The sequence below is a fragment of the Acomys minous genome (genome assembly GCF_964271855.1).
Source record: "Acomys minous genome assembly, chromosome: 1".
In the NCBI taxonomy this organism is placed as follows: domain Eukaryota; kingdom Metazoa; phylum Chordata; class Mammalia; order Rodentia; family Muridae; genus Acomys; species Acomys minous.
The window spans coordinates 14,993,674-15,019,806 of record NC_140483.1 but is presented as its reverse complement, the minus strand read 5'-3'; the positions used below and the strand labels follow the sequence as shown (position 1 = coordinate 15,019,806).

Here is a 26,133-nt window from a genome sequence, read left to right as displayed (position 1 = left end):
AGACACATAAAAAGATCTCATGACTGGAAATGATTAACCTTTTGTCTGAACCTATTTGGCTATCATTCACAAGTCCAGAACACATTGAAAATAATGCAGTCCTTATTTATGCCAGGCAAGAATAGACTTGGAAAGTAAAAATTTCAAAAAAAAAAAAAAAAAAAAGAGTCACGGCAACTTGAACCCGTCCCTTCGTTTTCACACTTCATGCCTAGGCCTTCCTTTCTAGTTCCGCCTCTGCGTCTGTATTACTAGGATGTAAGAAGGATTCATTACGCACATTGCCATGGAAAACGGGTGTGGGGAAGGAATATAAAATAATCACGTTTTGGAGGTTGATCACAGAGGAGGTGGCAGTTGGGGTGACGTGGGGGAGGATAACAGAACTGCAATGACCCAGTTTAGCTGTACCAAAAACTAGGCTCTTCCATGAACATTTTTGGAGGGAATGCGCTCAAAAACCAGGATCACAAAACCCTGAAAGGGGCCCCTCCGGCAGCAGGTGCCTTGGCTCTTCGGTGTCTTGCCTTTGCTGCACCGTGCTACTGGGTTGCACAGTGGCTGTGCGCGTACCTGAAAGTGTGCTGACAGAGAGGGCTCTAGGTTTGGTGTTGGTGTCACTGGCGAACTGTCTTGACTGGGGGGGTGGGGGGGAGCGGAATCTCCAGTAGGCTGTAACCTCGGGCGAAGAATAACAGGCATGATCTAGGCTATTTCTGGAGGAGAAAACGCCAGGCTTCACACTGGAAAACTTTGAGGGGGTAGGGGGACAGAAATGGGAATCTCTCCCCTGAGATGCCGCACGCACGACGTGGACGATGGACCAGACCGGTCTCTATAGTTATTTTTCAATCCTGGGGAAATGACCTAAGTGCTATGAATTAACACAAGAGATTAAGGATCTGGGGCGTGGGAAAGCCGAACGGGGGCAAGGTGGGCAGGTAAACAGCGTCGGAGAGGCTCTGTTTTCTTAGGGCGGCTGGTAGCCGACGGTACCCGTGCGGCACCGACGGCATCTCCGCAGACCTGGAAGAATCCCGGCTGGGGGCGCGCGCGGGAGGGGGGGGGTGCTCTGTAGACGCGGCGGCGAGGCAGCGTGGCGCAGTTCCCAGCCCGTGCCTCGCCGGGCCATCCCGTTCCACCCCGGCGTCCTCCGGGAGCCCGCTCCCCTCGCTGCCGCAGCCGCAGGCGCAGCGCCGCCGGCCGAGGCGGTCCCCCTCCCGCGGGGCTCGGGCTCGGCTGGGCCGCAGCGCGCCGCTCCGCGCGGGGTCGGGGGGCGGGGCGCGCCGCCATTTTGGATCCGGACGGTCGGCGAGCCTCCGCCTGCGCGCCCCGGCGCCGGGAGCGGCCTCGCGGAGCCCAGGGCGCGGGCGCGAGCGGCGCGGGCGGGCGGGGGAGGCTGGCAGAGGAGGAAGGGAGTGGTTGGGAGCCGGGCTGCGGCAGCCTCCGGTCTCCTTCAGCGGCGGCGGCTCCCCACCCCTCCTCCCGCGCCTCAGCCGCCTGCGTCCGTCAGGAAAGATGCCCTCAGCCCGGGGCTGTGAAGAAGGGACAGGAGTCGCCGCCCGAACCGCGGCTGCCGCCCGCGTCCTTTGAATTCGTCAGCGCAGCCCCTCGCCGAGGGGCGGCGGCGGCGGCGGCGGCCGCGGGGCGCGAGCGGGAGCCCGGGCGCTGCGCCCGGCGGCACGGCGCGGCCCGCCAGCGGCCTCCGGCATGGAGCGGGCTCGCGCGGCCAAGTAGCCGCCGCCCCCGGAGCCCGGCGCGAGAGCCGCCCGCAGCCCGCCTCATCCCGGCCGCGCCGCCGGCCAGGCCCCGGGAGAAGCCCGGAGGAAGATGACGCGTCCTCGCCGCAGTCCGCTGGAAGCTGCAAAGCCCTAGAAAGAAAGAGCTCGGGAGCGGAGGCTCGGCGTGCTCCGGACCGGGAGCGCCGCCTCGGGAGCTGCCTGCCCTCCCTTCCCCGCGGAGGACTCGCCCAGGCGCTATCCGAGTGGAGGTTGGGAGCATTTGCAGCAGAATTTTTGGCTCTCCCTCCCGCTCCATACACCCCCCCTCCTCCTTTTTCAATTTTTCTTCTTCTCGGGAAGTGAATTGCTGATCCAAGGGGACTTTATTCATTAATGATGCAACCGGATTCGTTTCAGGATTATGTTGCACGAATTGAATTTTGAATGAAGGAGTTTTTTTTTTTGAAAGAAGTGTTGACTCTTTAGTTCGATGTACTTTTAATTATTATTTTATTTAAGTATACAATTTAATTGTATTATTCTCTTAAAATATTAAATCTATATTTTATGGAAAACCTACCCTCGAGATATATATGTTTATGGGTGAAATTGAAGACGCTTCCGTTAAATGAGGTGACTGGCGTGTTGGATGTTTAATTCAGCACCGGCATTGCATGACAGTTGTTGAAATAACAAGTGGTTTATTTTTTAAAAACCACGTCTTTAAAACTGTAGGCTCAGACAGTAACAGTAGACATCATAAGGGCAATTAAAAGAAAACCAGCAGCAATCGAAGCAAACATGTCCGGAGAAGTGCGTCTGAGGCAGTTGGAGCAGTTTATTTTAGATGGGCCAGCTCAGACCAATGGGCAGTGCTTCAGTGTGGAGACGCTACTGGACATACTCATCTGTCTCTACGACGAATGCAATAATTCTCCACTGAGAAGAGAGAAGAACATTCTTGAGTATCTAGAATGGGGTAAGTTGGTGGTGGTGGTGTGTGTTTTAATTACTCTAAATACATAGCTGGGTATGAGCGTTATTCACTATAATAGTGAAAAACTGTATATACATATATGTATACACACACACACACTTAACAAAAGAACAGACTCCAATTAGTCAAGACTTTTCGCCCTAGTTTTTGGTAACTATTTTCCAGGAGTAAAGCTGTGCCACTTAATTGTTGCCTTGGTGTTTGCCTTTGCTGTTTGTGAACTCACTGCGTTTTCCGGCAGCAATAAGAGCTATAAAACTAATGCTGGGGTGGGCAAAGTGGATTACCCAGTTGTCTCACACCTGGCAGCGTAACAGCCATTCAGTGGGAAGGTATTTGTTGGTTGGAACATTCCTTCCCAGTCTTTGGAAATCTCTGGAGCTGGGAGGAGATGCTGAAGTCTGTGTTTAATTTAGGACAGCAGGAACGTGGAGGTGGTGGCCAGTCGGTTTAGTTTCATCTCTATATAGCACAGGCAAGGGAAACTACTAAACGCGGACTTTCCAAAAATTACTAGGTCCCTGAGAGATAATAGAAATTGTGTGTGTGTGTGTGTGTGTGTGTGTGTGTGTGTTGGTGTGGTGTGTAAAGCAGACAGTAACAGGAGTATGCTTGGAGGCAGCTCCACCTGTCTTAGATTTTATTGTAAATTGAACTTGCATCCACACTGGTTAGAGTTTCGCCTCCAGTTTTCCCAGACGACCTGACCCGTAGTAGTGGACTAGATCAGTGATGCCAGGAAACGCCACATGTGACCTTCAAGCTAGAAGGCTTGTCTGAACTGCTCCAGCCTCTGATGTCACTCAGGCGGGTGATGGAAGACTGACATCTTGCAGGGCTATCACTGCCCAGGCTGGTAGTGAGTGGTACCGCAGGTCCGAATAATTTGGGCCATCTAGAATTTCGTGTTGTTGAATGAAATACTTCTAGCTAGCTAAATGATTTTTGTGTTGAAGATCTTTATTCCCAAAGTGAAGCTTAATTCTCTGAAGTAAAAATTAAGTGCCCGTTGTTGTTTTGGTTTTCAAATTCATTCAAAATCTGTTTCTCTGGTCAACTCCCAGTTGAGGAAAACAGTTTTAATTCTCTAGCTTTTCCGGTACTGGAAGATTGATTGCCAGCAGCATGATGTTACAGGGGTTTTAAAAAACGTGTGCGTGTGAGTGGGGTGATTCTATAAAACAGTTTGCCGGCATCCTGCTGGGAATGTAAGAAATCTTAAACCATTTCTCAAGCAACTTCTCTCTTGAGAGTAGGTAACTTTTATGTTGTTATTGGCTTTGCATCCACCTGCCCTTTTTTGTGTGGGATACAGTATTTTATGAAGCCTATGGAATTTTACACCCAGTGTTTCATAAACTTAGGAATTTTGTGGTGTTTCTTTTTTTGAAGACTTAAAAGGTTTCAGTACTCTCAGAGTCCGTAGCTTATGGCTCCACAGTGACACTGTAGTCTGTGATTATGATTGTCATTTAATATCCTTTTTATTTGCAAAACAGTAGGAGAACTCTTTGTATGTACCAGTGGCAAATATAATTTAAAATAGGGTATGATATAAGAGAAAGTTGTATTTCCTTGCTATGTAGAAGTTTTATGCTATGAAGTATTTTGCTATATTATTCAAATAGCTTACTTATCTTTTCTTGGATGTTGTATTTTCTATGTTTATGAAAACACTTTGTAAATGCACATATATCTCTGCTTATATTAAAAAGTAAGAAAAGGCCGGGCGGTGGTGGCGCACGCCTTTAATCCCAGCACTTGGGAGGCAGAGGCAGGCGGATCTCTGTGAGTTCGAGGTCAGGTTGGTCTACAAAGTTAGTCCAGCACAGCCAAGGCTACAGTACAGAGAAACCCTGTCTTGAAACAAACAAACAAACGTCAAGTGTTCGGCTGCATTTACTATATTATTTTTTTCCCCCGGGAGAGGGTCTTATGTAGCACAGGGTGGTCTAGAAGATCTGAGGCTGGCCTTGAATTCCCCATCCTTCTTTCCAGTGTGGGTGTTACTGGTATGCACTGCCAGGTGCAGGTTATATAGTTCTGGAAATTGAACCAAGGGCTTTATACATGCTAGGCTGCTCTACCAATTGATTCCGATCCCCAGGCCAAATTTACCTTATGCTTATTAGTAATCTCATGTCTTACTTTTTTAGTTGTCTGATATATGGTATGACGAAATCCTACAGTCTCATAAACCATTGCTGGAATTTTAATAACCATTTATTTTTATTATTTTAAATTATGTTTCTGTGCATGGGTCTGGAATAGGTATGTGTTGTAAGTGTAAGCTCTTGAGGAGGCCCCAGATATCTGATCCCATTGGAGCTGGATGCTGGTGGGTGTGGTGTGGGCAGCCTAACATGGGTGCTGAGAGTCAACACTCAGGTCCTCCGGAACAACCATTTGCCCTCTAAGCTACTGAACCAGCTCTTCAACTCCCAAGAGAGAAGTTTAACATTTAAAAAATTCTTTAACTTTTTTAGATTATAATATAATTACATCATTTCCCCTTCCTTTTCTTCCTCCCAAGCCATTTCATAGCTCTCTTTCAAATTCATAGCCTATATATATACACATATACACATACATACACACACGTGCATACACACAAGTGCATACACACATACACACACAGGCGTGCACACATGCACTCCTAAATATGTAAATACAGCATACATGGTCTGCATAATGTTTCTTATATTTATGCTTTGGTTTTAGATAACCAATTGGCGTGCTCTTCCCTGGGGAAGAGAGACTAGAATTTTTAAGGAATTATTTTGTGTGCTTTGGGCTCTCGAGCTTCTGGCACATTCTTCCCTCCGTAGGATGTAAGAGTGGAAGTGTTGCAAGGGGAGCATCAGAAGTGGTTTCATTTACAGCCTTTCGGCTGCTGGGGACCATAGATTAGGAATGGTAGTATCTTTTCCTTTAAGTACTGCAGCGAATCATTCCTTCTTCATTTATTAGTCTGTCTATACATTTTGGGAAATGTTTTATATCATTCCCATTGCAAAAATGTATAACAGTATCTATATTTGGGTTTCGGTTGGTTAATTGACTTCAATTTAATTTTTCAATGACTTATTATTAACTTTTTGGGATGGAAATTTACATGAATATTATTAAGGTTAAATTTGACAATTTAGATTTGCCTCAAGATGGCATCTTTGGTTTGATTTGAATCATTCAGAAAGTATTGTCTTTAAATCTTTAAAAGACCTAGTAATTGAAATAGAACAGTGTAGTTAAATATTCCATATTACATGCTAAATATTTTCATTTGGTATTTGCATTAATAGAAGTGCTACCTACTGCTGCATGTTTTCCCAGGGGGTGAGTGGCTGCTTTTAAACATGTAGTCACGATTCTGTGTGTATCCCTTCGATCACTTTCATCTGATTCCTAGTTATCGTCCATGTCATTTCTGTAGTGGTCCAGCTAATGCTTTGTTCTTAACAGAGCCACAGTAAGAAAACTGATTGTTCCAAGCCGGGCATGGTGGCGCATGCCTGTAATCTAGCATTGGGGAGGCAGAGGCAGGCAGATCACTGTGAGTTTGAGGCCAGCATGGTCTACAAAGTGAGTCCAGGACAGAGAAACCCTATTTGAAAAACAAAAACAGAAAAACAAAACAAAACAGAAAAGCACAAACAAACAAACAAACAAACAAAAACAAACAAAAAAAAAGAAAGAAAGAAAGAAAAGAAAAGAAAACTGACTATTCCAAGCCAAGTATGCTGTTTTTCTTTTGTGGCATTTCTTGGTTTGGGTGCTGACAACTAGAGGAAGGAAAGCAGAGCAGGAGAGAGGAAGACAGGATTAAGTCAGTGAGTGCTGCCCACGGGATAAAAGCACCTTAGGACCATAGGTCACTTCTGAGCTTTTAATAGTGTGTATTATCTTCTAGCACAGCCAGCAAGATTCGAAAAGCCTTCTTTGATTTTTAAGTTGTTGGAAAGAGTATGGTTTCTATGTTTGTTTATATAGTTTTGCTGTCTGTAGCAGAACTCCTAAGTATAGTGGAGCTGTCGAGGTAAAGTAGTGGCGGTGTAGTAAACAAACTTGGTAGTGGTGATTAATACGTTCACTATTCATTAAGTTGTTTCTCCTCTGTTTTGAAACGGGAATTTTCTTTTTTTGAGACAGGATTTCTCTGTGTAGCCTTGGCTGTCCTGGACTTGCTTTGTAGACCAGCTGGCCTCAAACTCACAGCGATCCACCTGCCTCTGCCTCCTGCGTGCTGGGATTAAAGGCATGCGCCACCACTGCCTGGCTTGAAAGGGGAAATTTGAATGTTAAGGAATTACCAATTTATTTAAGAAGATGTAGGGTAATATTACTCAGTGCCAAAGGCACTGGCAGGGTTCTTTCTATATGGGTTACTTTCCTATGCTTTCTGATCTTGATTTTATAACATTTCATGTAAATTATCTCTCACAGATTTTATAGCTTATTCAGATTGTATGCTGCACTCAGAATAGTCTGATTATTAAACCTATTACTAGGCCATCAACAGGTAGTGTTGAATAAACATTTTCTTTTATGAGAATAGTTTTATTTTTAGTTTTAATTTTTGTTTTTGGTTTATTGAGACAGGGCTTCTCTGTGTAGCCCTGGCTAACCTGAAACTCTCTCTGCAGACCAGGCTGGCCTCAAATTCACAGCAATCTGCCTGCCTCTACCTCCCAAATGCTGGGATTAAAGGTGTGCGCCACCATGCCCAGTGTAGAGTAGCTTTAAAGTTCATTCTCTCTCTCTCTTTTCTCTTGTATGAGTTGGCATGGTGATGGCTTGATTGGAATGGACTGAATTATTTCTAGACTACTTTATTTGTTCTTTATGTCTGCTGTTCTTCACTCTTAACTTTTCCCAAGTTGAATTATTTATCATTCGGAAATGTTAAGAATACGGATGCTTAAATTAATTTTTAAATGAGTTCATTTTGGATCATTGGAAAAGTGTTTAAAATGTAGATAGGAGACTTGCTTCCTTTCCGCTAGTCATGTAGCATTGTGCTTTAGGAATGGAGGTGACATGTGACAGGAGCACACTCAGTAAGCGATAGCTGGCTCCTTTCTCTCCTTCCTTCATGCCCACTTCTTCCTGAGTTAGGTCCCAAGTAATACTGGGTACTGCAGTGACTTGTGCAGATTAACATTAAGAATTTCATATGGAAGCAAGGCATACCTTACTGTAGCATTGAAAATAAGTCCTATAACATGTTGGACATTTTATGAACTGTCCTATGACTCTTATGACCTGATCACTATTACATAGTGAGCCCAGTTTGCTTTAGGGTAAAAGAATTAAACTTGGCACACGTTTTATTGTGCTACTCAAACCTTTTCTTGTTTGGTAGACTTACTGCCAGGAAATTGTGTGTACAGCTCATTCTTTTTCATCCAGCTAGTTGTGATAGTTTTAAGAATCAATATATAAAGTCTAACCAACATTTAAAAGTTAGGCCAGAATAGAAGACAGTCAAGTTCATCACACACAGAGAGAGCAGATATTGGCATGTAAAGCATTTGTGCATTCTTGCATTTCTTACTCTTGGATCTTAAAGATGTAGACCAGAGGAGCTTGGAATGTTGTGTAGGTGCAGATACACACACACACACACACACACACACACACACACACACACACACACACATTAGCTAATAATGAAATATTCGAAGCATAGTTCCTATTTTCAGAAAGGACATGGAATAGATTCGGGACAACAAATAGGTAATTTAATGAAGGGAACTGTACATAGGGACAAGATATGGGCACCAAGACAAGAGGGAGAGAGGAGGGGCAAAGGAGAGCTTGGGCTGGGGAGAGGATGAGAATGAATGGCCAGAGTGAGAGGGAGTGAGAGTGACTCCATTCTGCTTCAGTCTGACGGAATAATTGGCTAGAAAGATGGCTCAGTGGTTAAGAGCACTGACTGCTCCTCCAGAGGACCCTGGTTCAATTCCCAGCACCCATAAGGCAGCTCACAACTGTCTGTAACTCCAAGATCTGAGACCCTCACACAGACATACATGCAGGCAAAACACCAATGCACATTAAAAAAAAATTAACCTCAGTCTTTTGTATTTTTTTAAAAAAATGTTTATTGCTTCTTTATTTTCCTTTTGTGGCAGTGGGTAGCTTTCATTGATTGTCAGAGGTGTATTAGCTTTTGAACTTGAGGGATGGGTGATAATGTTTTGGCTATTTGTTCTCGTTTCTAGGTCAACCCATTAAAATTTGTTGGATTTCTCATTCTTGTCACTCAAAGACTATCAGTGAAAATGACTTTGTGTATACGTATTGGAGACCATGAATTGCTCAGCTGTTTTTGCTGAATCTGCATAAGTTAAGTTCTTTCTAAAACGATTTTTTTTCGAGTGACCTGCACTCGTAAGGATAAGCTATTGCAAACACAAGAATGAGTGTCCTTTGTTGTCTTGCTTAGAAAACTGCTCTGAGGATGGAGAGGACTTCTCTTCTTCTCACTGATGCTGCTCTTGGCTTCAGGGCTGCTCTTCCCCCTAGTTTCTCAGACTTCGCCAGTTTTCATCTACTTTTCAGGCCATATGCGAGAATGGCTAGCCTTCAGTTGGTCAGCCTCTCATCTGTGGTCTTGCATTTGCCACTGGTGTAGAGCTTCATTTCATTGGAACAGGGACCACATGGACCTGGCTCCTCAGTCTTGATACCACAGTTTGTCTGTCTGTCTGTCTGTCTGTCTGTCTGTCTGTCTGTCTGTCTCTCTCTCTCTCTGTGTGTGTGTGTGTATGTGTGTCTGTCTTTGAAGCTTGTAAGTTTGGAAAATTAACTCACATATAATTTAAGTAAAACATTGCAGATTGTCCTAGAATTAACAAGGTTTACTGTGTTACACAGTTACCATTTGGAAGAGTATCTGAAGGTAGAGGCACGTATTCTAATGCATCTTCTTAGGGAAGCGTTGTTCCTTTCTAATTTTTTATTGGAGTTAGAAGGACATTTTGATTTGACATGAACTCTGGTGCCCCATATTTGACCACCTCCCCTTGGTGGGGAGGTCTGGTGGCACTCAAAGAAAGAATAAGCAGGATATCAAGATGAGACTTGATAGCCTGTGACCATATAGTGGGGGAGGAGGCCCCCCTAGGTCACAGACCTAGGGGAGGGGAATAAGGTGAAATCGGGAGGGAGGGAAGAATGGGAGGATACAAGTGATGGGATAACAATTGAGTTGTAATCTGAATAAATTAATAAAATTTAAAAAAGGGCATTTTGAGAAACTTGTGGTTTGCGTAAGTTATATTTTTAATTAGTGCTTGTAGACTTATAATGTGTGTGTGTGTGTGTGTGTGTGTGTGTGTGTGTGTGTGTGTGTGAGAGAGAGAGAGAGAGAGAGAGAGAGAGAGAGAGAGAGAGAGAGAGAGGTGACCTGAGAGAGTAAACTTAATTATGGTGGAATGGTAGTGATGCTGTTGATAGAAGTACATCTGAGAAACGCACTGCTTGAAGTGGACTTGGATGGTATGCTGTGCTATGAACCTGTGCTGTCAGCGCCTAGGATGACTGAGATGTTTCTATGACATTCTTCTTGTTCTAGTTGAACTTACTCTCCATGTAAAGGCATTTACACATCATTAAATACAGAAATTCTCACTTTATTTTTATAGCTTCGGTTGCTATAATTTTAACTTCTTATAAAACTTCTGCATCTGAAAATATTTTGCTCATTATGATGTTTAGGGGGAAGAAAATGCCTTGAACTCTTGCAATTTCATAATTCATTGTGTTTTCTTTTCCCCCAGGGTAACTGTTTTAGCTAAGCAGTTGGTCTCTGTCATCTCAATTGTGTGGGAACTTTTATTATTATATATAATGGTGTATGCGTTTCATGTGTCAGCATTTATTTGTTTATATGTATTATAAAGAAAGCAGACAATCTCTCCTCTTTATTAAGGAGAAACTCATGCATAACTGGTATTGTTTTGACAGCGTGTGAACAGCTAGAACTTTGTGATGACCGTCAAGTTTTGCTCTAAGATTTAGCATGGGGGATAATAATACTGGAGGACAATTCAACTTGGTTGTTCAAAAACAAGTGAAGCTCTTTGGATTTAGACTGAATCCTTTAATTATTGGCCAGGTGATCTAGGCAAGTTGCTCAACGTCTTGAATCTGTGTCATAGCAGCTGTAAAGATGTGGACATTATCACAATATTTTGCCAGAAGATGAAAGCCAGTTTAGAAGTTTTCCCATGATTTATTTTGTTGGCTTCAGTCCTATTCTGATTTTTTTCTTTTTTGATACAGGGTCTCATGGAGTCTTTGAATTTAGCATGACCTTGAACTTCTGATTCTTTTTGTTTTGTTTGTTTGGTTTTGTTTGTTTGTTTGTTTGTTTGGTTTTTTTTTTTTTTTGAGACAGGGTCTCTGTGTTAGCCGTGGCTGTCCTAGACTCATTTTGTAGACCAAGGCTGGCCTCGAACTCACAGCGATCTGCTTGCCTCTGCCTCCCGAGTGCTGGGATTCTGATTCTTTTGCTTCCACTTCCTAAGTGCTAGGACTAGAGGTGTGCACTACTGTGTCTGGTTTACACTGTGCTGGGAATTGAGCCCAGGACCTTGTGTAGATGGTAAGCAGTCTACCCACTGAGATAGATCTCTAGCTTCCATTCTGATTTTCAAAGTTCTATTCTATTTATCCTTAAAATAAAGGAAGAACTAAGATGCCACTTTGGGGATTAAGCTCAAGTGTATAGTAGTACTAATTAAATGATATTGATACAATCACTTTGCTATCAATAAGCATTTATATCTCTTTGATAATATCTTATTAAGTTATTGTTATCAGTTTTACATTTTATGTGTATGGATGTTTTACATGTCTGTGTACCATGTACATGTCTGGTGCCATGGAGGCCAGAGGAGGGCATCAGACCCTCTGAAATTACATTTATTGAAGGTGTCTTTCTCTGCATGGCTATGCAAACAGCCTTAGGCAGTTTTTAAAGGATATTTTCTAGTAAATTTTTTTGTTCTTTTTAGCTAAGCTATTGGGGGGAGGGTTAAATATTAAACTTATCCCCAGTCTTTCCTATCATATAGCAGCTATTATGCAGTGCCTCGTTTGCTTTGCTTTTGTATTTATATGCCTTCAGTCTGCAAATTAGTGGTAGAGTTCTAAACCTCAACTCAGAAGGTTAAATTTTTTATTGATGTGTTGTTTATGAAATACCGTTTATGAACTAAAATTAGGCAGCACCCACGGATTAATGCGGTCTTTCAGTAACTATGAAGAAAACGAACACTTTCCATAAGTATTTCCTAAACTGGATTTCAAGAGACACACAGAATATTCCACAAATTAAGAGTTAATTGGATCTGTAAGGCTGGGAGCTAGTGCTCTGGGTACATGCCTTTTTCCCTTATCACAGGAAAAGTTTCCAAAAGCTCTGACCAGAAACTTTAACTTAGTTGTACACAGGTGGCCTAGATCACTTTAAGCTAGGAGGGGAACACAGACTGAACTTGGGACATTGTGGCCACATTAGGAAACTGTAGGCAATGTCCAGAGTCTTTAAGCAGGTTATGTAAAAAGCACATTAAAAAATATTGTCACAGTGTACTTAGAGCACAAAACATAGGTAAGGGTTTGGCTCACCTACACCATCTAGAAACCAGTGTAGCTGAAGTTAAGGTGTGGTAGAATTCAGCATGGGACGGGAAGATGTCACCTGTGTTGCAGAGTTTATCCGTGCAGCTTCTGGATTGCAGAGGTGCGTCTCCTGACCTGGTGGTTGCTGCTGTTTTTTCAGCAGAGTGTGATCATTTTCTTTTTACTGGTACAGAGGAGCTGTGTAAAGCAGAACAAAGCTGATTGGGTTTTTATGAGAACTTTGTAAAAGTAATACAGTTGTACGGTTATCGCAGGAATCTTGTCCTTAAGCGTCAGCACTTACTTGGGTGGCTGCTACCCAGGAACCATATGTAGTGAGAAGTAGTCAGCGCTGCTTAGAAGTGTTCTGTGCTGAGATGTAAAAGTCTTGATGTGACTAAAGCCCTATTTTAAAATTGCATCACTAATGCCCTGTGATTTTATCTTGACTAAAACATTACCATAAAGAAACATTTTAAAGTAGACTAAGAGCTCAGGTGTTCGGTGAACCTGACATATTAATGTGGTACCTGAAAGCTTTTTCATACTGTATATTTACATTTTCTTAAAGTTTATGGTTAGAAACACACTATTTGCAAGATTAGCATAATTTCTGCTTCTGACTTTCTGAGCGGCATGCCTTTGTAATGTGTCATCTTTCTGACTGACGTGTGCTAAGCTAACAGCTTCTTCCTGAAGTCCACTGCTGTGCTGCTGCTTGGGCTGTGGTTGATGCTGCGTTCTTGTTTCTTTTGTCTTCCTCACTGTGAGGCAGTATCAGTTAAGCACAGCACCTCAGGAGTTACCCTGGTTTTATTCCATTTCTGTGTGCCTGGCTTAAATCACTTGTATTAAACTTATAAATATAGATTTATACATTTCTGGGTCTTACTATTTTCCTAACACATGGCAAGTTGCCTTTAACATTATGTGTCTCTAACTTATATATCCTGGAATGTAATAAAACACACATAACTTTATTTATGATTTCTTTCCTCTTCTTCCTCTTCTTTCTCTCTTCCTCCTTTTTTTTTTTTTTTTTTTTTGTATCCTTGGCTGTAGATATACCTGTCTCTGCCTTCTGAGTGTTCTGAGTGCTGGGATTAAAGGCATGTGCCACTACTGTCTATCATATACATATTTTGTCATATTCATATTTTTTAATCATGTTAACATCATGCTTAATATCTTCCAGTGACCATGGACAGCTTTTCAGGATAGTTTCACTTAAACTACTTACCATGCTACATACTTTTTCTTTTCTTTCTTTTTTTTGAAGACGTGGTCTCCCTATGGAGCTTGTGGGCCTGCACTTGTGCTCCATTTACCTCCTGAGTGCTAGAAGCACAGGCAAGTGTACCTACCAAGCTTCAACTTTCATGTATTATCCACTCCTCATACATTTACCCCTAAAAATAGCTTTTAAAGTGAAGTAACAACGATAGTACAAAAATTGCAAGTATAGTAAACTTTTTCTTCCGGAATCATGAGAATAGTTTGTCTACTGATGTCCATTCCTTCCCAATGTGTTTGTATGTACAGCTACATACTTTTATACAACCATAATACAACTTTAAAATCAAGAAATTAACACTGATGAGCTACTGTCATCTAGTTTTTAAAACTTTGTTACAGCAAGAAGATTCAGTCTGAAGTCCTGTGTCACATGTGACTATTATGTGTTGCAGTGCTGCTGAGTCAGGCCTTTAGGTTTTCCTTGATTCTGACAACTTGGGCTTTTTTGAAGAGTGCATGTCATTTGCAATAACCCCCATTTGGATTTTCTTCACAGTTAGATTTAGACATAATCTTGTTAGTATCGTAGAAATGATGCAGTGTTCTTCTGGTTGGATCCTGTCAAAGGAGGCACAGATCTCATACTGCCTCATTAGATGCTGTGCTGGTACTCACTAGGTTTCTCCACTGTAGTTACTTTCTGGGTGAGGCATGGTGGTACATGCCTGTTAATCATAACACCAAAGAGGCTGAGGCAGGAGGATCACAAATAAAAGCTCTCCTGGGTGATATAAGTGAATTTGAGGCCAACCAGAGCAACACAGTGAGCTCTGTTTTAACAACAACAACAACAACTACAACAACAACATGAAACAAAACAAAGTCATGACAAAACAAATTACTTCTTTCCCTTTTATAATTATTGGAGAGCTATTTTAAATTATGCTTCTATCTTTACCTCATAAAATTCTACTTCTATCTAGATTAGCTTATGGTTTTCATTGCTACTCATTAGGTTAGAACCTTTCACTACAAGTTGGTAGAGGAATTACCCAAGGGCTTCAGGAAAGAGCAAATTGTACTGCATCCACATTCTTCTATGTTTGAGAATGTTTCGAACAAAACAAGTGAAAACATGGTTAGGGAAGTAGACAAGGGCATACGTGAATTGTAGGTGCCATACAGAGTACTTGAATGTTACTCTGAAAGCTGTCAGTAATAGCTTTTCCCATTTTGAGGCTTGACCCAGACTTACTTAACAGGGGCTCCTTCAGATTGGCCTGTGTGTCCTTGACATGTCCCATGACGTCTTGAGCATTTTCTTGCTTTCTGGTGTGACAAGATAGTTTAAGCTTGTCCTAGTCCTTCCCTGACTCTGCCTTGAAACGAGCAAGCTTTCAAGGACTCCTGGCGTTTAGGAGAGGAAGTTAGTCTGCAGGAGACAGGGCGAGCCTCCCTCCTCGTGTGCGCATTGCAGCTCTGTTAGTGGACAGCGCTGTCTTCCACTAGTCCATCCAGATCTAGTGCACTGTCTAGTCATCTACCCATTTCATTATATATTGATATCTGTATTTCAGATCTGCACGTACTTTGGTAGAGACTTGTTTCTGTCTGATTATATAGGAAAGGTCATGAATTTGCACCAATATCCCTAATTATAGTCTAACACTGCAGGGTTAGAGTTAGAATGCTAGTTTTTTTTCCATATTGTAAATCTCCTTCCCAGCAGTCAGTGAAAAGTATAGATCCTGATGTCTTTCACATATTTACGAGAGAGAGAGAGAGAGAGAGAGAGAGAGAGAGAATGAGAATGAATGAATGAATGAATGAATGAATGCAGGTGAACGCAGGGGAGTGAGTGCATGTACTCTAGGAGGCTAGACGTTTCGGATCCCCTAGGAGCTGGAGTTAAAGGCAACTGTCCTGTAATCCCAACACGCAGGGAGGCAGATCTTTGTGAGTTCAAGGCCAGCCTGGTTTATAAAGCATCCAGGACAGCCAGGGCTACACAGAGAAACCCTGCATCCAGGGCTAGGGATGGGGAGGCAACTGTGAGGCACTTGACGTAGGTGCTGGAAATTGATCTCAGGTCCTCTGCTAGAGCAGTAGGTGCTTTTAAGTGCTGAGCCAGCTCTTCAGCTCCATTCTCTTACTTTTGAGTCTGTGAGTATTTAAGTGATCTCTCTCTCATCAGTACTCCACTCCCGCCCTCATCCAGGTAAGCTGTTCCCTATGCTGGATCGTCACCATGCTCTCATGTTGTTCTGTCTGACCACCACACCAGGCTCCTCTCTTCATCCCAGGCTTTCCCTTCACTCAAGGGTGCTTTTTGTGCTCCGCAGGCTCTGACATAAGCCCTTTTGTGGATGTCCTCCGTATGTGCTCAGCTGCTAGCACCACTGCAATCTGCTGTGACTTCCTTTTCTTTACTTTGTTCTGCCATGCCTGCTGGCCTTAGATGTGAATTGTTTAGGAAGAGAGAATGACTGTTTACCTAGGACGGGCCTTTTTTTTTTTTTTTTTTTTTTTTTTTTTTTTTAATAGTAGGAACACAGTCTGAGAAAGGTTTCATTGAGTGATTTTGTGGTATGACCATCATGGAACGTATTGACAGAAGGTTAAGATGAGCAGGCTATCACCAGATGATATAGTCATATGAGACTGCTCTTGGAGATGTCTGTCATCAAGCAGTGCTTAGCTACATACATATGTTTATATGTGTGTAATTTTATTTAAATGGCTTTGTTTTTGTTTTTGAGATAGAGTTTCACAAAGCTGGTTTTGTGGTGAAGTCCATTTCTTTCCCTCTAAGCATTTGGAGTGCTCAGCTTCCCCTGTTCACTCAAAAAAATTAAAAGAAATCCTCTAAAAATTTAAAGCATGTAACAGTCTTTTTGATGTATATCCTCTGAGCTTTAACAAAGGCATTGTCATGGGACAACTAATATGCTCAAGTTCAGGGCGGTGTGTATCAGCCCACAATTCCCTTGAGCCGCCCTTTTGTACTATGCTGAGTTATTTAGATAAACGGAAAATTGTTAGCAATTAAGGAATGACTGCTTAGTTTGTGAGGTCTGTGAGTTTTTACATACTGGTTAATGTTTTTTTGTTTTTTAAATGTTTTTAAAACCCATTCTCCTTAACTTCCCCACCCCTGTGCCTTTCATAGTAAATGCATGGGACATAGCCGTCTTAGTTGTTATATACCCAAGGCTAGAGGCTGTTTATCTGTCTAATCTTAAAATAGTGCTTGAAAATTGCGTCAGGAACTTTTGTTTTGTTTTGTTTTTCAAGTCAGGGTTTCTCTGTGTAGCCTTGGCTGTCCTGGACTCACTTTGTAGACCAGGCTGGCCTTGAACTCACAGAATGCCGGGATTAAAGGAGTGCGCCACCACGCCTGGCTTAGGAACTTGTTAAGTCTTTTATTTATTCTGCTTTATTTCAAAAGTGATTTTTTTTCTTAGAAAAAAAAAAAGAAAAGAAAACCTAATTAATTTTAATGGGCAAATAAAGACTAGAAAGTGATTTCTTAAGTGATGGCTTATGATTTCCATTCATAGCAGTTGACAGTCTATAAATAAATGCTTAGACTGAGAAAAAGAAAAAGAGTAGGGAATAGGGTTAAATGCAAATAGTCTAATTTGTCAATCAATGTTTTCTTTCATTAAGTCTATATTTAACCTTATTTGTACTGTATCCAGAATAAATTACAGAGCCTAGTATTGATTAATTAAACATATAACTAGAATTTCATTTTCTCTGCAGCCCTACTAAAACTATAATACAGAAGTTAAAAAAAAATAGTTATAAATGCTCTGAAACAAGAAGAGCAGGAAAGGAGACTTGAAGCAGTTTTGTGAGGGTGAAAACATGTGTGACACAGACCTCAGAGGTCTGAGAATGTCAGAATCTAAGTTAGCAATGGTGAAAGCTGAGAACCTGTCCAGTTTAATTGGAAGAAATTAATAGAAGAGGAACAATTGTAGAAGTTGGGTTGTCAAGCCAGGTGTGGTGGTGTATGCCTGTAATCCCAGCACTTGGGAGGCAGAGGCAGGCTGACTGATGTGAGTTTGAGGCCAGCCTGGTCTACAAAGTGAGTCCAGGACAGCCAAGGCTACACAGAGAAACCCTGTCTCAGAAAACCAAGATGTTGGTTGTCTTCAGAATACTCTAGAAGTTGAGGTGTGGGCCTAGCTGAGACCTAGGGACCAACTAAAGCTGTTCAGATGTGGGAAGTCTAGAACTACTGCTCTTTTTCTCAAGACAGGCTGCTTATGCTCAGTAAATCAAGCTCTGTTGGCTTGAGTGATATCAGACCAGTGCAGGCATCAAATGCTGGGCATCTGGGGAAGAGTTTAAAGTTGCTTAGAAAACGAAACAAATTGAAAAAGAGCAATTAAGTATAGTGGGACTTTCAGACCTGCCAGCAGTCCAAATAATGACACAGAGGCTTTTTTTTTTTTTTTTTTTTTAATATTTTAAAGCTTAGACCATTAGCGGTACAGACACCCAACAACCTATCTAGCTTGACCTGACTAATCCTGGCACTGCATCCACCGTGTGGCCAGCTCTGTCTTTTTGCTCCTGTTCATGTTTGTCTGTGTCCTGCTTGCGAATCTCCCACCTTGCTTTCTTCTTCCAGCATCCTTCTCTCTTGAAGTCCCACCTTTCACTTCTTGCTCAGCTGTTGGCCGTTAGCTCTTTATTTCAACCAATAGGCAAGTGAGGAAGGACGAATATTTACAAAATATAAGACCAGAGGTGGGTGATAGAAATAACAATACCAAGATCTGACTAGTACTTAGCTCTCTGCCAGGCTACTAATCAACAATTGAATATACAGAGACACCTTCACACAGTATACCCCAAATTCTCCTCCTGTAGTCCAATAAACGGCGTTTTCTCTAACATTGATAAACTATATACAGTAAGAACAATTATGAGACCTATCAGGTAAGAGTTACATTCACAGTGTCAGTCAGTTTGTGTTTGGCAGCCTTGGAGAAAGTGCTTCACTATCTGTCCTATCCTGATGAGTCCAAAGTTCTTACCTAAATCACTTTCTTACCACCATTAAAGCCGTCATGTCCTCTACTCTTTACAACTTGCATTTACCGGCCCTAAAACACCTTCTTAGAGCCTAAAAAGATTTCTTAGATCCTAAACAACTTAAACTTTTATGTATTTAATCTTTCTGAATCTAATGACAAGGAAAACTATAAAACTATAACTACGGTCACTAGTCTTCAGTCCTGTCAGAGACCTGAGAAGGATACATTTTGCCTTGAGAGAATAGGAAGTGCAGAGCAAGCAGCTTTCAAAACTGAAGAAATGGCAGGGAGTTCCTGGCTACCTGGATAGTCACCAAAGGTTCTTCTGTGTTGGTGGGACACTTATCTTCTGTCATCAGGCCCAGATCTGAGTGACTTTCTGTGGAACAGGAAGTTTGAAGGACTGTCCTATCTTGTTTCAGCAGAGCTGGGCCGTTGACCTCCCAGTGTCCTACTTGTGTACAGTTTAGACATAAAGGGCAGTGGTTCGCGGGCACACATTTGAAGCAAGCTCCATGTGCAGGCGTCTCAGTGCCTGTCATCTTTTTTTTGGAGTAGAATGGGGTGCTGCCAGGAGCTAATATGTCTCTCTGTCATAAAAGCTTTTTATTATGAAAACACCTTAAATGACATATTTTATAGATCTCTGAATTGCTCATCTATCTACCTACCTATCTGTCTGTCTGTCTATCCACCTATCCATCCATTTATCCATCCTTCTATCTAATATCTGAATAGACAAACATTGCTTGTTTCTAGCTATTTACTATCTTCTTAATTTGGAAAACATATAGGAGGCTAAATAAAGCTTATTTCTGTAACTAAACTAGTACCTAAGAAGACTACAAGTAACATTTATAGGTGACTAAGTACTAACTTGCGTTTTTCATTATCCTAAGCAGTTTACAATAGTAGCTTTCATAGGACTAGAACTTTCCATGACATTTTAAATGAGTTGCATATGCACATAGACCTTAAACAAGAGTTGAATATATAGAGAGTATGTTGTAACAAATACAACCTTAAGTTTCTGTCAATATACAAAAATCCATATCAATTTCAAATATTTGAGGCTTGTTGCTTTCTAGTCTAAAGGGAGATACAGTAACCCACCCCTTCTTTGTCCTTTTGTCACTGTCTCCCCACTTTCTCTCTCTAATACTAGATAGGAGAGATGACGACAACCATCTGTGACTGACCGAATGACCAAAAACTACCCACTCCACCTCTTGGGAAATGAGGCTGTCATGTTCTTTAAATTCCTCCCTGTTGTCTGAGGGTGAAGGCATCTTTTGGGGACCCTAAGAAAATTGGGATATAGCCTAAGTCCTGGGAGAACTAGAGGTATCTTTTGCTGTTCACTTTCTTGAACAGGAAACGTTCAGGGCTCATCCTGACTGAAACAGTCTGTGAGGCTGGACCATCTGAGCTAGCTGTTTTGAAGTTGACCTATACAAACTTTTGAGGAAACAGTAACTGAGGCAATCTGTGAGGCTGGATCACCTGGACTAATTGTTTTGTCTTCATTGGTGTCTAGTCCTTTAGCTCTGAAAACATACAAACTTTTAAAGGTAGCATTGTAGGTACATTTCTATATTAATTCAAGTATGGAATGTACACTCTGAACAAATCATCTAATTATGATTTTCTGCTCTATGTTTGAGCAGGTGAAAGGCATCCATCAATTTTCATAAGTTCATTTGGACAGTATAACCAAACTGTAATCTAAATCTCCATCCATGCCATATGAAGGAATGGCATGAAATAATAAGTCACGAGGACCAAGTAGTCAGAAAGATTCATTGGCTATGCAGAGACATTCGTGTCTCAGCCAGTCTCAGAGCCAGTCCCAAGTAAGGGGGTCAGCAGTCATGCCACCTGTTTTGTTGTTCTCCTGGGTCTTTCCTTCATGTCTGTAGCCCAGAGTTTTCAGGAGACCTTTCATGGTCAAATCTAATCTTTATTAATTTTGAAGGAAACCATGGCATTTCACTTCCTGTTGAAACAAGAACTTACTTGCTTCCCCATTGTAACACATACCCTGATTTTCATTCTGAGGTTAATATATCCTTAAAGTATATAGGAAGATTTAATTCAGCAGCCTTTTATAAAATCCAGCGTTTTCCAGCACCTGTGCTACCTGTCTCATTGACATTCAAAAAAGGTTAAAGTCAATGAACCATTATTTAATCTATATCTGGGAGACATTATATCCCCCTGTTTGTTTTATGAGCATTTTCTTTTTTATATAATTTTATTTTATTTTTTAAATTTATTCAGATTACAACTAAATTGCTATCCCATCACTTGTATCCTCCTGTTCCTCCCTCCCTCCCTTCTGCTTTCACCCTGTTCCCCTTCCCTAGGTCTATGACCAAGGGGGACCTCCTCCCCCGTCTATATGGTCATAGGCTATCAAGTGTCATCTTCATAGCTTGCTTATTCTTTCTTTGAGTGCCATCAGGCCTCCCCAGCAAGAGGAGGTGGTCAAATATGGGGCACCAGAGCTCATGTCAAAGTCAGCCCCAGCTCTCCACATAACTGTGGAGAATATCCTATCTATTGGGTAGATCAGAGTAGGGATTTGATGTTTACTACTTATATTGTCCTTGGTTAGTGCAATAGTTTGAGCAGACCCCCTGGGCCCTGATCCACCTGCCACGATGTTCTTCTTGTAAGTTTCTAGGACTCTCTGGATCCTTCTATTTACATGATGCTTTTTATGAAAATTTGAAGATTCTAATACATTTCCTATTAATAATTTATCTATCTCCTCATTTCCTAATGCCATCGGTCCTGGCAAACTTGTATGAGGTTAAAGATGGGTTACATACAATAGATGATCACTGTTTCGAATTACCTATTATAGCGGTATAAATAATAAAGTTAATTCTGAATCATCTGGAATAAGTTCAGTTTTTATATGCAAACCAGCCTTTTCTGCATATTGAAAATCAGTAACTGTATTAAGATGTTCTGGAAAATCTAATAGAACTATGAGAATAGCATATAATTCTTATTTTTGAGCTGAAGCATATGGACTGTGAATTACTTTATTACTTACATTTTCTGGCTTATAACCTGCCATTTCTGATTTATTGGCATATGTATAAAAGGTAGGAGTTTTAGAAATTGGTGTTCCTATTACTATATGAGGAAGAATCAAATTAGTTCTTTTTATAAACTGAAGTCACTTGCTATTAGGTATTTGTTGTTAATTTCTCCCTCCCAAAAATCACTTCAAGCTCTTTGCCAAACCTCATTGATTATCCATAATGAGGTAATTTCAGCATTAGTGCAGGGCACTATAGTCTCTGTTGGGTTTGTTCCTGCTAATTGGTGGAGTCTTAGTTTTTCCTTTTTCAATTTAGAAACCTTTTCTTAAAAAAAAAAAAGTAAGAAAAGAAAAGAAACCTTTTCTATATAGGTTTTTAATTTTTTACTCTATTTGTGTTCTAAAAATATACATCCTAAGATGATATTTTTTTCTCTGTATAAGAATTCCTGTAGGAAAATGAGTGGAAGGCAAAATAACTAAAATACAATCAAGCATTAGATCCAAAGGCCAGCATGTGCAGCCTGTAGTTTCTTTTCTTCCAGAGCCAATTCTCTTTCAGCTTCAGCTGATAGTTTTCTTGAACTATTTAAGTTTGAACCACCATGTAAGGTTTGAAATAAATTACTTAGCTCTTGGGTAGTTAATTCAACTGTGGGCCTCAACCTATTAATGTCTCCCAGTAATTTTTGAAACTCACCAAGAGTTTGTAATTGGTTTCTTCTGATTGTTACCTTTTGTGGATGAATTTTTTAAACTTATTTTTATTTATTTATTTATTTATTTATTTATTTATTTATTTATTTCTGTTTTTGTTGAGACAGGGTTTCTCTGTGTAGCCTTGGCTGTCTTGGACTCACTCTGTAGTCCAGGCTGGCCTCGAACTCACAGCGATCCACCTGCCTCTGCCTCTCGAATGCTGGGATTAAAGGCGTATGCCACCACCCCTGGCTCCTTAAACCTATTTTATATCCTAGATAATTAATAGAATTTGTATTTTTTCAGGAACAATTTGTAATTCCCAACAAGGTAAAATAACTCTTTACTTCATCAAAAGTTTTTTCTAAAGTATCTTTATCAGCCAGCAACATATCATTCATATAATGATAAATTACAGATTTAGGAAACTGTTTCCACATTATTTCTAATAGCTGTTGAACAAAATATTGATTCAAGATAGGGCTGTTGAACATTCCTTGTGTCAAGACCCTCCATTGGTACTTCTTACTTGGTTTTTCACTGTTAAATGTGGGCACAGTGAAAATAAATCTTTCTCTATCTTGTTTCTCATGGAGTATTGAGAAAAAGCAATCTTTTAAATCAATCACTATAATAGGCCATGCCTTAAGTAATAAAGAAGTTAAGGGGATTTCAAGTTATAAGGAACCCATAGGCTGAATGATTTTCTTGATTGCTCTTAGCAACCTCCATTTTTCAGATTTCTTTTTTAATGACAAATACAGGAGAATTCCAAGGTCTGGTGGACTCTTGTATATGTTGCGCCTCTAGCTGCTCTGGGACTAGGTATGCTAGGCTTGGAACTTTTTTTATTTAAGGGCCATAGTCCAGGTGTTCTTGTGCCTCTAACTTTTCTATGTTTAAGGGTCACTAATCTACCCAAACAGGCTTGTCAGTTAAACATTTTAATGGCAGGGCATTTGGTATTCTTTAAGCAGTGGCCCTCATAAATTTGGGGCACCAACATCTGTTGTGTCCTGCTTATGGACAGCTTAGACAGTCCGTAACTGTCTTTGATAACATCTTTCAAGACCTTTATCAGGAACATCTATTTTACGGCTTGTCCTTCAGTTTGGAGGACTGGTAATCTGGGCTTTCTACTGTTGGAATAGATCTCTTCCCCATAGATTCATGGCTATCTCTGCCTGAGACAATGTCCCAATCCCTAGGAGCTGTGTAGATATCTTTACAAGTAGCCAAGTTGGCTGTCATGAATCTTGTGAAATTATTGCCACATCTTCTCTGGTATACCTTTAGGCCTTCAATCTCAATTCCATGCAGTTGTTATTTCAACTTTGGTCTCTTATGTATAGCAGTTTCCCAAAATATGTTTTCTGTTATCTTCAGAATCTCTTGTTCTAGCTGTTGGAGCTGCTCTATCCCTGTTAAATGATGTGGTTAAGTTTTGAGCGGCACCGTTTGTCCTATGAGGCTTTAATTATTTTTTATTTTTTATTTATTTTTATTTTTTATTTTTAGTTGCTCTCTAGGACAGTTTCTTCTTGGGCTGACAGGAAACGAAAGGCTCATGTTTTTGTTGGGGCTTGAGCAAAGCCCCTTAGACAGCTTTCTAACAATAAGGAATTGCCTTGAATAGCTCTGGATGATCTATAGTCCTAAACCCTGTGTCTGCCCCTTCCATATCTTTTACGAATACTGGGAAGCTTCCTCCCTGGATTATCATTAGAGAAAATATTATCCTTAGAAACTGTATACAGTCTTTTAGGAAATGAATTGTTCTTCCACAGCTAGAGCATTGGACATTCTGAGCTCTCATACTTTTTGCAATTGTCTGTCCAATAACAACTGAATTGTAAGCAGTAGATCCAATATCTGTAGTTTTTTCATTAATTAATTAATTTGATCCATAGTAGTTTTAATCCATTCATAAGTAGTTTAGATCTGGCCCTTAACGGTCTATTACCATTTTTGCATTCAGCATTAGCATTCTCAAAAGCTAATGATTCAATTAAAATTTCTTTAGTATCTGGATTTGCTAATGCTTTATTTAAAGCTGAAGTTAATCTTTGTAAAAAAAAAAATCAGTGAAAGATTCCTCTGAACCGGAGGATACTTTGTAAATAATTCAGATAGTTTTCCCTGTTGTTCAGCCTTGTCCCAAATACCTAAAGGTACTATACTATGCACTAAAGTGGCATTATTAAAAATAATCTGTACTTCTTTCTTTCTTTCTTTCTTTCTTTCTTTCTTTCTTTCTTTCTTTCTTTCATTTTTGGTTTTCGAGACAGGGTCTCTCTGTGTTAGCCTTAACTGTCCTGGACTCGCTTTGTAGACCAGGCTGGCCTCGAACTCACAGCCATCTGTCTGCCTCTGCCTCCAGAGTGCTGGGATTAAAAGAGTACGCCACCACGCCAGGCTATAGTCTGTATTCTTCATTCGGAATTTTGACCTTTTCCTAGCAGCAGGTCCTTAGCAATATTACTGCCTGTAGTCCTATTGTGTCGTTCCAATTCTAAAGCCTCATCTTTCCACCACGTCAGCTATTGTAATTGAGGGCCAGGTTCTAAGATGGTTGACATCAAATTTCTCCAATCTTTTGGAATTACACAATTTTATGTGGCCCAGTTTTACATAAGGTGATGCATGCCATAAGCCATCATTGCTTCTTTAAATCTTTTTAGATCTAGATCTCTATGGCTGCCACCCGAATTCTTTATGATCTCCAAAAATGTACCCCAACAATTAAGAAAAAAATTGTGAAGGAAAGAAAAATAACTAATCTACACGGTCACAGTAATGCCAGTATAATTCTGACCAAAATTATACTGTAATTATATTGGCAGGGTGATATAGGGAGGGAGGTTTGTTAGACTCTGATAATTGCCTTAAATCCCAAGTGATAACTTTGTATAAAAGTGAAAAACTAAAACATAGTTTTAGCTTTTATAGATTTAAAAGTACAGTTCCTTTAATCCTTCCTCATTGATCTTATTTAAAAAATTTTCTCATTTTGACTTATTTCTGGGTTTTGCAACTAAGGTGTCAAAACTGGACAGTGTAAGTAGATTTGCATTATAAAGCAGATCAATGGTTTTCCTTTTTTAGTGGTTGCTCTGTTCTCGTAGATGGCAATGTAAGTATCTTGTATCTAATTTAGGAGAGTAGTTTATTCTGGGAAAAGCTATGTAGGTTAAATCCTTATATATGTTTTTAAACATTTACAAAGCTACTTCTAAAGTTACACAAGACACATATGTAATGTTCAGCTGTTTATGGAATTGAACACCCAGCAAATGAACACCAACAGAGCAGTAAAGACAAAATGAACCACATAAATGATGTAAATTGTGTTTTGAGTTATAAGTAATGGAAAATCCTGTTGCAAGATCCTGGTGACCTGCCAGCCATCAAAGTAAAGACACCGTGACCTTTTAATATTTTAAAGCTTAGGCCTTAGCTCTGCAGATTCTCAACATGACTTCCTCTCATGTCTCCTGGTGAAAAGAACCTCCTCTTTCTTCTTCCCAGAGTTCCTTTCTCTGCCCTTAAGTCCTTCCTGCCTTTCACGTCCTGTCCTAGTTATTGGCTGTCAGCTCTTTTTAACAACCAATCAGCAGTGAGATACATGTGATACAACTTTTAAACAATCTAGCAATAGAGGACAGTGTGACCTTTTCTTTAGGATTTACAAAACAGGAGGCTGGTAATGGGTCATTGTAATGACAGGTCCAGAATCTG

The 26,133-nt window shown here is 40.7% G+C and overlaps 1 protein-coding gene across 13 annotated transcripts in view; it reads left to right on the top strand.

Moving 5' to 3' along the window:
* The first annotated feature begins 1,770 nt into the window (after positions 1-1,770).
* The window catches only part of CDC42BPA (CDC42 binding protein kinase alpha), a 207,647-nt gene continuing 183,284 nt past the window's right edge, over positions 1,771-26,133 (top strand). For 3 of the 13 annotated variants that reach the window (XM_084791676.1, XM_084791674.1, XM_084791673.1), the window contains exon 1: positions 1,772-2,700. In XM_084791676.1, coding sequence (XP_084647802.1) covers positions 2,523-2,700 — 178 coding nt within the window. In that variant the 5' untranslated portion in view covers positions 1,772-2,522. Of the gene's footprint in view, positions 2,701-26,133 lie in introns of all 13 variants that reach the window. The other 10 variants (XM_084791671.1, XM_084791679.1, XM_084791678.1 and 7 more) reach the window with 6 other exon arrangements.